Genomic DNA, 14,514 nt, shown 5'->3' on the forward strand with positions numbered 1-14,514 from the left:
GCAATAAGCCAAGAAGCCTAAATCTGATTTGACTCAGAAAGGCGAAGACACTTGACTCTCTGTGGAATGACCAATGCCATCTCTTCGAATCCACATATTTAAGTACCATTTAGGGAACAAAGTGTGGTTTGAATTTGGCAAATTTCTCTTATTTGAATTACAAATCCATAGTCCAGCAAAAATGGATTTCCATGTTTCTAAAAGTGTGTTTTCTAATTGCCAAGCTCAACAAATTGTCAAACTCAAAAGAAAATTAGAGATGAATGAAAAATCTCAAAATGTCTTCTTTCAATCTACTGAAGAAAAGAAAAACTTTCTGAAGGTATCACCCACTGAAGGTCTAGCAAATTGGTGAGTGTGCATGCGTGTGTATTAAATGGAGACAGGCAAGACACAAATTACATAAGACTCCAATCGAAGTAATAGAGAGTACCGTTGCATATTTATTCATTTACCCATTCATTCAGCACATGTTTTCTGTAATTGCTATAGAAAGGATGGCATAGTAATTAAGAATTGGGCTTCCTCATAAAACTAAAAATAGAGTTGCCATATGATCCAGCAATCCCACTCCTGGGCATATATCCAGACAAAACTATAATTCAAAAAGATACATGCTGGGGCTTCCCTGGTGGCACAGTGGTTAAGAATCCACCTGCCAGTGTAGGGGATGTGGGTTCAAGCCCTGGTCTGGGAAGATCCCACATGCCGCCGAGCAACTAAGCCCGTGCGCCACAACTACTAAGCCTGCACTCTAGAGCCCGTGAGCCACAACTACTGAGCCCGTGTGCCACAACTACTGAAACCTGCACGCCTAGAGCCCGTGCTCTGCAACAAGAGAAGCAATGAGAAGCCTGTGCACTGCAACGAAGAGTAGCCCCCGCTTGCCACAACTAGAGAAAGCCCACGTGCAGCAACGAAGACCCAATGCAGCCAAAAATAAATAAATAAAATAAATAAATGTATTAAAAAAAAAAGATACATGCACCCCTATGTTCATAGTGGCACTATTTACAATAGCCAAGACATGGAAACAACCTAAATGTCCATCAACATATGAATGGATAAAGAAGATGTAGTGTGTGTATATATGTATGTATGAATATATATATAATGGAATATTACTCAGCCTTCAAAAAGAATAAAATAATGCCATTTGCAGCAACATGGATGGACCTAGAGATTATCATACCAAACGAAGTAAGTCAGAAAAAGACAAATACCATATGATATCACTTGTATGTGGAATCTAAAATACAACACAAATGAACAAAACTACAAAACAGAAACAGACTCACAGACATTGACTATAGACTTTTGGCTGCCAAGGCAGGGGGAGCAGGTAGGGAAGGGAAGGAATGGGAGTTTGGGATCAGCAGAGGCAAACTATTATATATAGGATGGATAAACAACAAGGTCCTACTGTAGAGCACAGAGAACTATATTCAATATCCTATGATAAACAATAATGGAAAAGAATATATAAAAAAAGAATGTATATATATATGTATAACTGTACAGCAGAAATTAACACAACATTATAAACCAACTATACTTCAATAAAATTAAAATAAAAAAAAAAGAATTGGGATGCCAGTGCTTGGCTACATGGATTGGAATCCCAACCCCATCATTTACTGTCCCTGTGACCTTACTTACCCTCTATGTATCTAAGTGTAACAAAGGGATAAAAATAGTACCTATTTCAGAGGGTTGTTCTGAGGATTAAATGGATTAAAACAGATGAAGCCCTGAGAACAATGCCTAGCAAATAGTCAGCACTTTGTCATGTTAGCCTCTACCCTTATTACTACTACTAGGAGTAGTATTTCATGAGCACATTTAAAAACAGATGGCATTAGTGTCAAACACTAACACTGGTCAAACGGTAACACAAGAAACTCAAGACTTTTAGGAACTGATTACCTAGTTTAGGATTAGCCAGGGTATTTTTTTTTCTGGTTGCCTCTAAGAAATTGTTTATTGACCTCCATATCAGAAGATGATTAAGAAAAATTAAAAGGAAGAACACCCAAGTTAGTTATTTTTTTCTCATATAGAGTTAACTAAAGAGATTTGATGGGAAAGGAGTTTGAAACTGTAGGCTAAAATGCCACGTGGACAGGGTTGTGATGCCTGACGTGGCCTCAGTAACAACGCCAGGGCACCTGAGCTCTAGAGCATCTGTATTTACCTCTTTATTACACTGCTCACATTGAGTTGTATTCCTTCGTTCATTTGTCTTTGAGCTCCTTAAATAGATGTATTTTGTTTTATTCATCCCCATGTCTTTGGCATCTATCTCCCAGTGGTATAAGTAATAGCACCTCCTACATGTCAAGTATATAATGGAGACAGAAGAGTGGGTGAGACAGACAATCCTGCCCACACAGACAACAGAGAGGGATTCAGGCAAGGAGACACTGTGATATATGGTGACAGTGTCACAAAAGGAGAAGCACAAGGTTCTTGGAAGGCAACCAGGAGTGATACCCAGACTGGTGTTTATATAGACAGATTCTCTACAACTATCATAAACCAAATGCCTGGAAATACTGGTTACCATTAACACCAGCAGCTGTGTAATATGAAGATGTGCATGAAAAAAATCTGCAGCTACTTGAGATCTTTAAAATATCCTTATAACCAAACTGTGGGAGAGTTGAAAGGTGTTTTTCCTGAAAGGAATAAAATTGACGTCCTCACATTCTAACTTGCTGAAGTCAGATACCACAGTTTTCAAGTGCAATTACTCTTACACCTGATTTAATTTTACCTTTTCCCCACATTCTTGTTGCTCCAGAATAGGCAAAGAGATCACCTTTTTCATCTAAAACTCATTTTGGGGTGTATGAGCTGGGTCTCCACTAGGAATGCAATTTTCAAAGTCCAAAGAAGTAATGGGATTTAAAAGACCATCCATGTCTAGAGCAAGGAATCACATCCCATACCTTCGGTAACCCCCAAGGGCAGTCTCAAGACTCTGGCTCTATGACAAATGTTTTCAATGTCTATCTTTCTTGTCCTTTCATTTGACTGTAAATTTCAAAGAATGATTAACTCCACTTATTAAAAAACGAAAGGGACCACCACTGCAGGAGAAAAATACCTTCTGGATGTTTATTTAAAACAAATTCCACCTTCTCTGGAAGGGCAATGCATTTATCTTAAAAAGGAGTATCCTTAATCCCTCAAGTTCAATTTCGTTTACCTCATCTGGCTAGATGTCCTGACCTAAGCCGATCACTCCCAGTCTCTACAGAATTGTGAGATCCAGAGGAAATGTATATGAGCTATTTATAGGACAACTTTAATTAAAAATGCTTGTGACCCAGAGAATGGTTCTGACAAATAATACTGTCACCAGAATCCCCAACCAACCGCTGCCTCAGCATGAAATCGGCCTTTGAGGGCAATGGTTAAAAATGGGCAGCATGCAGCCGTGGGCTCCTCTCCAAGGCTCAAAAGCATTTTCAGTGGGGTGGAAATGAAATGGGCCTCACAGGACAGAGAAAACACCATCAACATCTCCATGTTTTACATGCTGTAATTACCGACATGGCATGTTTTCTACCTCAAGGAAGAGAAAGTGACAAGTAGATCTGAAAAAGGACATTTAACTGTCATTTATTCTCTTGGGCCAACTGATACACTTGGAAAAGATTTCTTATAGTTCAAGTTGCAGCAGCCAGGATGACAAAGGGACATGGGCACAATGCAGCAATCTTCAAACTTCCTGGTTTGCACTCTAAAATGTACTGAGGACCCCAGAGAGCTTTGTTTATGTGGTCTACATCTATCAATGTGTACCACAACAGAAATAAAGCTGAGAAATTTTTATTTAATAAACTAATAAATAAACTAATATGTATTATTTATTTAAAATAATAAACAAAAGTAACACATTTAGAAGAAAATAACTGTATTTTCCAAAGCCAAAAAAATTAGTGAGAATAGTGGCATTATTTTCTATTTTTCCAAGACGTTTAAATGTCTGGCTTTATAGAAGACAGCTGGGTTCTTGTATCTATTTTTGTACTAATCTGTTTCGATATGTTTTTTAGTTGAAGTTTGTGAGGAAACCTGGTCTCACACAGACATTTAGTTGGAAAGGGGAGAATACTTTCATACTCTTTTCATGACTGTGAATATATCATGTAGCCTCTAAAGAACTACTGTACACTGGGAAGAGAATGAGAGTAAAAAAAGGCAAATTACTTGTTAGTATTATAAAAACTGCACAGGTCTTCTTGGACCTCAGGCGTCCCCAGTCAACCGTTTGTGAACCACTGGCGTAATGAATGGCCTGTAACGTATGTTCTTACTGTATGGCAGGTATAGGGTGTGATGTTCCAAAGTGGTGAAAGACCTACAGAGATGGGGCTGGAAGGTTATGCTCTGACATCATGGCCATGCGTCTGAGCTGCTTTCCAGAAGTACTTTCACTCTGGCCAATGATACGATCACACAGAGCTATCGTGTATCTCCCCATTAGCCAAATGACTATTACAAACCTGGGAAGTGTAGGACCACTGGATGTTTAAACTCATGTCAATGACTTCGCCAAGCAACTCTTTAAGACACAGCGGCTCAAAACATAAAGCAAAGATGCCTGCTTTCTCACCCTTTCCTTTGCTTTTACTTTCCTTACAAAACAGTTCTTCCCCCATCAGTCATTGACATGGACGTTTACAAGAAACACGTGGCCAACATTTGACGTCTAATTCTCTTTCTCATTCAACTGAAATGAATCAATTAACTTGGCATTCCTCCTCACCAAGGACATGTTAGGTATTTCTAATCCTGAATTTTCTCATCGCCCAGCAGACTGTGATCAATATCACCCTGTGACAATTTAAGAAAGAAAGAAATGATCACTTTAAAGAGGAAATGCCAAGAATCATAAAATAAAAGCTAAAGAGAAAACACTATGACAAGTGTAAGCGACCACAGCTGTGTCACATTGTCAAGAGACCAGGAAGAGTGAGGGGAAGCTAAATTTACATAGAATTGCAGCTTTCTCTATCTCCAAACTCTTCTCATGCCCTTTTGTCCTCATTCTCTGCACTTTCAGGCACATGACTTTCCTCCCATAAGAAGGGATCGTACTGCTCCCCACCCCACAGCCCTCAGGTGGTCTAATTCCTGTAGCCAGAAAGCTTTACCTAATAATTTTAATCTTGTTGATATCTATAAGTTCTTAAGGTATCAGACTAAATATTACTCTTTGGCCAGCACTCACTGCTCCCTATATTAGGTTAGGTCTCTATAACATTCTCACTGGTACTCTATTCTCTCTTTGCCCATTTGTCACAACTGGGTTAGACATTGGGGAAAGGGTGGTAATTCTTCGCTTAAGAGTATCCTTACCTTTTAGACTCTAAGTTCCATGAGTTGAGGCCCATACCTTGCTACTTCAGCAATTTCTAATACTTGGTGATACCTAAATGTTCAATAAATATGTGCTGAATAATTAAATCAATAAATTATTAAGGTAGGGTTCAGCTCAAGGTGACCTGACCACACATGCAATGGTATATGTGCCTGAATCTACCCAAAAGATGGCACTTGTCAAAGAAGAGAAACTGACCCTGGACTGCTCTTATTTTTGATCTATACTTCTAACTTATATTTTACTGTTCCAATTTTCTTTTCATTCTTGTGTCAGGTGAAGTCATATCCCAAAATATATAAAAGAAAAATATTTTAAGTGTTATCAAATTAATTAATTGAGTTTTTCAATAGGCTATAAACCTGGGGCTAGCAATAATTTACAATGGATCAAGTCATTATGTTAACTTCATTTCCTTTACTGATAGTGTAATGCAAGCTATATAATCTATGGCAAGAGTAGGCTGGTTAAAAATGATGGTGGGCTTGTAAATGTTTACAATCCTGTCTGTGAAGCTGGAGTACAGCCAGCTCTGAATGCTAATAGAAAACCAAAAAAGGCTAGTAAGCCGGAGACCATCCAGACTTCAAATCTAAGAGCTTATTTTCTGTCCTGTTTTCTTGACTTCTATGCTGCAGTAGACACAGAGGGGCAAATTTATTCTGGATCCTTTTAAGTATCTAACATCTATGGCAACTCATGCTACTAGGTTTCCTCTATCATTTTTCTTCCCCCCTCCCACCTGGCCCCTTGTATACCTAACCTCATTAACTACAGCCCATTACCACAGTCCAATCATGGGACCCCAGCATCATACAGTGAAAGAGCAGTGGGGAAGGAATCGAGTTACCAGGCTCCAGTCTTGGTCCTGACACTAATTATTTGTATGACCTTGAGCAGCACTTAATTCTGTGCACCTCATATTTTTATCTACAAAATGAGAAGGTTAAAAATTCTTTAAGGTTTTCCCCCCCACACTACTCTTCATATTCCCCTCGGAGGAATTACCTACTCATAATATGGACTCATTTATTTGAAGTCCTAAATCTATCTTTAGCCCTGATCTCTCCCACTGCCATGTGTCCACATGCTATTTCCATTTAAATGTTCCGCTAACATTCAAGACTTAGAGGCTGCACACTGCTGGTGGCACAGCATATTGGTACCACTCTTTTAGAAAGCAGTTTAGTAATACATCTCAAAAGTCATGAAATGCTGATACTCTTTGATATGGGAATTCAACTTCTAGGAATCTATCATTAGGAAATGATTCAAAGTATTGTTTTAGGGCTTCCCTGGTGGCGCAGTGGTTAAGAATCCATCTGCCAATGCACGGGACACGGGTTCGAGCCCTGGTCTGGGAAGATCCCACATGCCACGGAGCAGCTAAGCCCATGCACCACAACTACTGAGCCGGCGCTCTAGAGCCCGCGAGCCACAACTACTGAGCCTGTGTGCCATAACTACTGAAGCCCGCGCGCCTAGAGCCTGTGCTCCTCAACAAGAGAAGCCACCGCAATGAGAAGCCTGGGCGTTGCAACTAGAGAAAAGCCCGCGCTCAGCAATGAAGACCCAAAGCAGCCAAAAATAAATACATTAATTAATTAAAGAAACAAAAATAAGTAACTTTTCATGAACTTGGAGTTCATCAATTTAGAAAAGGAATACAACTTAAAACTTTTGGATACAGTATTTACTAAAGCAAATTGCTTTTCACAATATTAACATGTTAATGCTTTATTTATATGGAAACAATAGCACTAATTAAAGTGGAGCCTTAAGTTATTCATGAAAATATTCATTAGCACTGGGTGTTACAGGGGTAGTTTCAGACACTCTTAAAATGTTAGATCCATATAGTTATCAATTTTCAGATTTGGAAACTGAGGCTCAGAGAGGTAAAGCGCTCCTCACCAGAGTCTGTACAGGTGAGGAAGTGGGGTCTGTATTATGAAGTGGTGTCTACAACCAGGCTGCCGCCCTGTTCACTGTCAAATGCTCCTAATAGCACAGCACAGGGGAACGGACCTCCAGAGTGCATTAAGTCCAGAGATGCTGTATGAATTCCCGCCTGCTTTATACAGTGAAGTACCCGGAGCCCTAGAGAAGGAACAGGCATACAAGGAAGACAAGGTTTTTCTTAATGAAACTTGCAGTCTTGTGAGGAAAAATAAACCTGACAAACTGTTTAAACTATAGTTCAGATGTTAACTCAAGAAATAAAAATATATGATTGGTTTGTGAGTTGATGCATGTTCCCAAAGATGTCATAGGAGCTCCGAGGAAAATCTAACTCCCGTGCGATGGGGAGGTGGATGAGTGTTGGGGGAGGACGTGAAAGTTGAACTGAATCTTGAAATATGAGGATGATTTAGAAGGAGAGAAAGAAAAGACGACACTATAGGAAGAAGGAACTGTGTGAATGTCTGTAAAGAGCTCACCCAAAACAACACACCGTGTCATCACTGGTATTAGGTGAGTGACTCTGTCATTTACCTTCAGGGTAATTTGCATCAAGAAGAGCGCTTCAATGTTTACTATCTGTCCTGCCAAGTTGTGAAAAAAGATATGACTGGGAACTCAGTGCAATGCTTTACGTATTCACTTTCAGAGAAATTGAGGCAGCTTTCAAAAATACAGAACGCAAATTGAATAAAATAAATTATTAAGAAAAATGATAAACCGAGTACAAGCAGCGCACACAGAAAAGCAGCCTATCCCGTCCAGATGGTGGTTAGTCGGAGGTGGGCCCAAGGGGGATGAAACTAGAATTGATTTTCTTAGCATTTGGAAGATCCTTCATGCATTAGATTAAAAATAAAGCAAAAAACGTGTAATTCAGGAGAAGGCTGGCCGTTCCTAATACTGAGACATGAGAGAAATTTCTCCCTCGAGTCCTCCTTCAGAAGCCAGTGAACCAGGTAACAGGTGTTGGCCTCAACCCTGCCCAACCCTGCAGTTAGAAGGAGTAGTTTCACCTAGCTGTCCTCACACTGTCCCTCAGTGAAGGACAAGGGCATGACGTGCGGCACAGTTCCGTTATGAAACAGTATGGTGGCCCACATGCCCAGCCCTGCTTCAAATATGAGTAAAATCTAGATCATGGACTGGATTGGAGGAGCTACATGGTCTTCAGTTCATGTCCATTCATTTATTCACTCAGTATTTACTGCTTGCATACAATGTGACAGACATGGGGGAAAAGCCTTGAGTAAAAGAGACAGCCACTCTCATGGAGATTGGCTCACGGAAATATTCTAGTGGTGGAAGAAAGATCACAGACAAATAGATGTATGTTAGACGGTGATAAATGCTCTGGGGAGAAATCAGCCAGGGCCAGGTGACAGAGAAACATGTGGGGCAGTGAGGGAGTTATTTTGAAAGGGTAATCACAGACAGCCCCCTGATACGGAACTATGTGGGCAGAAACCAGCATGAGATGAGGAAGGAACTCTAAGATGTCTGGCAGAACAGTGTTGCAGGCAAAAGGCACAGTTAGTGCAAAGGCCCTAACTTTGTGTGTGGCTTGTCTGAGTAGCTGCAAGACACCCAACCAGGCAGAGGCAGGGAGGGTCTTCCTATGAAAATGAAGGAGCCAGGATGAGGTGAGAAAAGGGAATAATGATGGAATCAATCTTTTCTTCAGGAAACTCCCACTGTGTCTGCTTCAACACAAGCCAAAGGCAGCTGAGGACTGCCGTGTATACCATAGAACATGACGACCATCATTTCAGATTAAACACTGTGCTAAAACATGTATTAAAATCATCCACTACAGACACAGGCTTTTGTCTAAAGCCCACCTACACTATATGGAGAATATTAGAGCAAGACAACTAGACTTATCATTTCTGACACTTAAATATTCATTGAGTGTCCTAATTTTGCTTCCGGGTGAAACCTCCAAAGTTTTTGAAACGCAAATTGTGCCCCTCTGTACCTGACATGCAGCATCAAGTCATTCATTATATTTAAGCCAATGCTGCAGGGCATCTTTCAAAGGTGCTAAGTTTAATTTTAAAGACAATCTGGCAATTGCGTGATAGCAGAATCTACCTTCTATTGAGGGCACTTATGTGTGTCAACAAAACTATATCGTTAATTTAGAGAAGACAACTTATATTTGTTTTCCCCACAGCAGGGGGCATGCATCCAGGACACCAAAAATGGGATCAAATCGTTCAGATAGAGTGAGAAGAAGGAGGGGGAAACAAAATACCCCTCTGCTTTACGCCGTGAGAAATGTTCTCTCTTAGGAGCCTGTCCTACAAGACTCTGTGATCTTCTAACAGTTATAAGACATAGGATCTATAAGATTATTGGTAATTGGTTCCATATTGAGTTCAGAGATCTTAGTCCATTAGCAATTCCCCAGAAAAATATAAGTGAGTAGTAATAAAACCAGCAAATACCATATATTGTTCTTGATAGATTTTGTCCCAAAGTGATGGAGAATATAGCAATGGCCTATATAATGGACCATCTTTGTCTAGAGGTCACCTATATACACAAAGAATATTGGAGTGAGAAAACTAGGTTTGTAATTTCTATCAAGAAGAAAACTGACATAGAGATCAGTTGTCTAATATGAGCTTACAAGTTAAATGATATATATAAAAATCTGTGTAATATTAATTTATACATTCAACAGAAACATTTAAAAATATTATGTGAAACTAAATGGGAACAATTACCTGCTCAGCCAGTAATGAAGCTAAGCTTGAATATGCATCTGCAAACTCGGGACCATATTTAATGGAATCTTTCAGTAAGGTGATAGCCTCTTCCTTTTTCTCCTGAGACCTATAGGTTATAAGAGGGTAAAAAAGAATACCTTTTAATAAAACTTTAATCCTCTGATTAGACTTGAAAATCTCATTTCTTTTAGCAAAGATTAACAGATTCACTCTGATTTTACTGCAAATGAATTACATTAGACTTCCTCCAGGTGCTAATAAGTTTCTCTCTCTGAATTCTCAATGGAAAGAGATGTTAAGATATAAATGACACTGCAGGTTATTCACTGATTTCTCTACCTTCCATTTCTCGCTGTGCGTTCTTGAGAGTTTTATTTAAAAATGTACAAGTTTATTAAGCAGAAAGTTTGACCTTCAGAGGAGCAATTTTGGGCACATGACCTGGGTGGCATGGGAGCCAGTTTTCAACGATGTGGAGGATGGTTTGAACCCCTGCAGTACTAACTGCACCACTGCAGGCTGGGCTCCTAACGGGGGCTGAGCCACCTATCAGCAACAAGCCAGCCAAACTGCCCACGTTCATCTTTGCTTTTATATCAAGAGAGATACCTTTTACACATAATTTGTGAAATTAGAAGATACTGTGACTACTGGCTGGCAAAGAATGATCAGCTCTTTTATCCTCATATTTTTATTGAAAATCGGGCTAATGATCTTCTTCATTTTAGTCTTCTCCCAGTGATTACATTTTTGATTTAAAGAGAACTCAAGGCTTCAAAGTTGTTACCACTATTTTGGGCAAAAGTTCTCTTTCCTGTTAGTGCCATGGGGAAACACTGGGTCATTAGCCTGATATCAGCATCCCCGAAGCCAAAAATGTACACTGGCAGTGATCTACTTTGCCATCAATACAATTCCACAAACACTGACCACTTGCTAAATGCTAGACATTGTAATTGGCAAAAGAGGTGGAATGAAGAATAGAACCACCGGAACTATGGAGGGCACACAGCCTAAGGGTCCCCCAACTTTATGAGTTACCAATACTGAATTGTGTGCTTATGTTTTTACTACGTAGGGTCAACAATCATTTATTCAACAATGAATATGTACCAAATGCTCTGGTCAATTTTCACATAACATCATTAATTTAAATCTCACAACAATCCCATGCAGCAGGTATTACTGTCCTATTATACTCATCTTTCTAATGAGAAAAATTTGGATTCAGAAAAGTCAAGTGACTCATCATGTTCACATAACTAGTGTTCTGAGTCAAGATCTGGTGCTCTTCCATCACACTATACTTGCTTATTCTAACTGCTTAGAAATCCACCTCCTATGAGCTTGAGGCCCGAAGCGTGAACCATGGACCAGTATCATCAACATTACCTAGGAGCTGGTTAGCAGTACAGAGTCTCAGGCCCCATCTGGACCTAAAGAATCAGACCCTGAATGTTAAAAAGATTCTCAGGTAATTTGTACTCACATTGAGATTTTAGTAGCACGGCTCCCTGAATTATCAAAGGCAGCTGAGAGTAGCTCCTGCTATAGAACCCCTATGTAGGGCTTCAGGCTCTACAGGATGAAGATCTATAGGGGAAAACTAGTATTGACTCCTATGTTTGAGTTCCAAGTACTAGAAGCAACATGTTACAAGACGATTTTACGTAGAAGACAGTCTCCTATCACAGACCTTGAAAAAAAAAGTCATGTTTCCAGCAGAGACATTGCATTCAATGTCTCTCTTGCACTCAATACACTATTCAATGTAGCAAACGTGAAAACATTTGTCATTGCGTTAGCTATTTCCCAGGGGAGGTGGCTGTCCACACTACCCTCTCCTCAATGGGGTCTAACTAACGCAAACTCGGCTCCTCTCGATGCATAGTCCTGCCCTTGATATCAAGGTGTAACACCTGTGTCCTTAAGTGGCTCATCTTTGGGATGTGGCTTTAAAGTTGCGTGGTTATAAGAAACTGGCATTATAGCTCTCTTAATGCTGCTTTCTTGTCAATTCATTCATTTAGTTGACAAACATTCAGAGTGTCTGTAAGACCCTATGGAAGACCACTGTGTTTACATATGCTTGGGTTTCTAAAATATACCTTGAAGTAATTCTTCCATGGGCACATGTTTTTAAATGAAAACATCTATTTTTTTAAACATCTTATAATTGCTTTACAATGTTGTGTTAGTTTCTGCTGTATAACAAAGTGAATCAGCTATAAGTGTACATATATCCCCATATCCCCTCCCTCTTGTGCCTCCCTCCCACCCTCCCTATCCCACCCCTCTAGGTCGTCGCAAAGCACCGAGCTGATCTCCCTGTGCTATGCAGTTGCTTCCCTCTAGCTATTTTACATTTGGTAGTGTATATATGTCCATGCCACTCTCTCACTTTGTCCCAGCTTACCCTTCCCCCAACTCCCCATGTCCTCAAGTCCATTCTCTACATCTGCGTCTTTATTCCTGTCCTGCCCCTAGGTTCATAAGAACCATTTTTTTTTTAAATTCCATATATATGTGTTAGCATACATATATAGTATTTGTTAGTATTTGTTTTTCTTGTTCTGACTTACTTCACTCTGTATGACAGACTCTAGGTCCATCCACTTCACTACAAATAACTCAATTTCCTTTCTTTTTATGGCTGAGAAATATTCCATTGTATATATGTGCCACATCTTCTTTATCCATTCACCTGTCAATGGACACTTAGGTTGCTTCCATGTGCTGGCTATTGTAAATAGTGCTGCAATGTACATTGTGGTACATGTCTCTTTTTGAATTATGGTTTCCTCATGGTATATGCCCAGTAGTGAGATTGCTGGGTCATATGGTAGTTTTATTTTTAAGAAAACTTACTTTTAATCCTGGTAATTTAACTATTGGTTTCATGGTTAGAAGAAGTCTTCCTCCAAGGATTTCGTAAATCTTTATTAACATTAATTTGGAAATTTTCCCAAAATCCAAAGGAAGATACAGATTTAGAAAACTGAGTCTGAAAATTAAGCCCCTCAGGACATAATTTAGCTTGGATATTCTTCAAAATCAGCAGAGAAAAAGCCACAACAATTTGATAGCAAAGAGTTAATGATTTTCATTTGTTATGACTCACATCAGTTAGAATGACAGCTTAATCTTTCATATATAAACTCAGTGAGTTTAATTACCACTTACTACAGTGAGTGAATCTAAATAGTTGAGGTTGTCCATTCACATTTATGTGACATATTGGAAAAGTTAGCATCAAAGTTATGTACAGGGAACTCGAATTCTTTATGAAAAACTGTACCTCTATTAATCTCTTGAGGGACTGACTGACTGATATACTTTTTAAAAAAAAAAAAAATTTATTTATTTTTGGCTGCGTTGGGCCTTCGTTGCTGTGCGCGGGCTTTCTCTAGTTGCGGCGAGCAGGGGCTACTCTTTGGTGCGGTGCATGGGCTCTAGGCGCGCGGGCTTCAGTAGTTGTGGCTCAGGAGCTCTAGAGCACAGGCTCAGTAGTTGTGGCGCACGGGCTTAGTTGCTCCACGGCATGTGGGATCTTCCTAGACCAGGACTCGAACCTGTGTCCCCTGCATCGGCAGGCAGATTCTTAACCACTGCCCCACCAGGGAAGTCACCTCCCCTTCACACACACACTTTTAAAAATGTGGTGTTTTTGAAATTCCTTCTAAAGTAATATATCAATACTTTCACATTTCAAACTATTCATGAGAAATTTAAGTTAGATGTTAGAGTGATTTTTCCTGTATCTGGTCTTATACCATAATGGATTTTGGGTGTAAAAATCATCATTAAATACACAACTGAATAGCACTCCACTAAATGTAAAATAACCCAGTAATAAGCAGAGTCAAAACCTCTAAAAACCTCATTCTAAGGCAAATGTCAAGCTGAGGAGGCCTAAATGGCAGACTGATAGTTCAGAATCCATTCAGCTGCTATTAGAGCCACACAAAGGAGTAGGTCTTCATCTTGCAGGGGTGACGGCTAAAGGTGAATATTTAAGCAAGAAAGAATTAGGGGTAATTTTGAACCTCTTTTTCAGCCACGCCAGGAAAACGTCTTAGAAAAGAAAGTTTTAAGCAGTTATTTCCATGTAAAAAGGAATAACAAGAGAGGCAGAAAATTTCAAATAGACTTTACAAAATTCTTAATAATGGGAATTACCTATGTATTCTGACAGTAAAGATCACCCCTGGGCCAGCATTAAACAGTATTAAAACTCCCTAATGCATTATTTTTGGCTCTATAACAGGCAATTTAGCGAAATCCAAAGCTCATTATCAATGTAAGCCCCCTCTATATAGGAATACTCTGTTAGCCATTTAGACTGAATTGACAAGTCAATTCAAAAGGGGGAAAATATGAAAATAACATCTTCCTCTGAATTCACCAAGCATGTGATACAGGTAA

General features: G+C 39.5%; 1 protein-coding gene across 2 annotated transcripts in view; it reads right to left on the reverse strand.

Annotated features, from left to right (window-relative positions):
• Nucleotides 1-14,514, reverse strand: part of TMTC1 (transmembrane O-mannosyltransferase targeting cadherins 1) — a 256,134-nt gene that overhangs the window by 20,977 nt on the left and 220,643 nt on the right. For both annotated transcript variants that reach the window (XM_036865656.1, XM_036865655.1), the window contains one exon: nucleotides 10,087-10,195. In XM_036865656.1, the coding sequence (XP_036721551.1) occupies nucleotides 10,087-10,195 (109 nt within the window). The remainder of the gene's footprint in view (nucleotides 1-10,086; nucleotides 10,196-14,514) is intronic.

Source organism: Balaenoptera musculus, chromosome 10, assembly GCF_009873245.2.
Source record: "Balaenoptera musculus isolate JJ_BM4_2016_0621 chromosome 10, mBalMus1.pri.v3, whole genome shotgun sequence".
Taxonomy (NCBI): domain Eukaryota; kingdom Metazoa; phylum Chordata; class Mammalia; order Artiodactyla; family Balaenopteridae; genus Balaenoptera; species Balaenoptera musculus.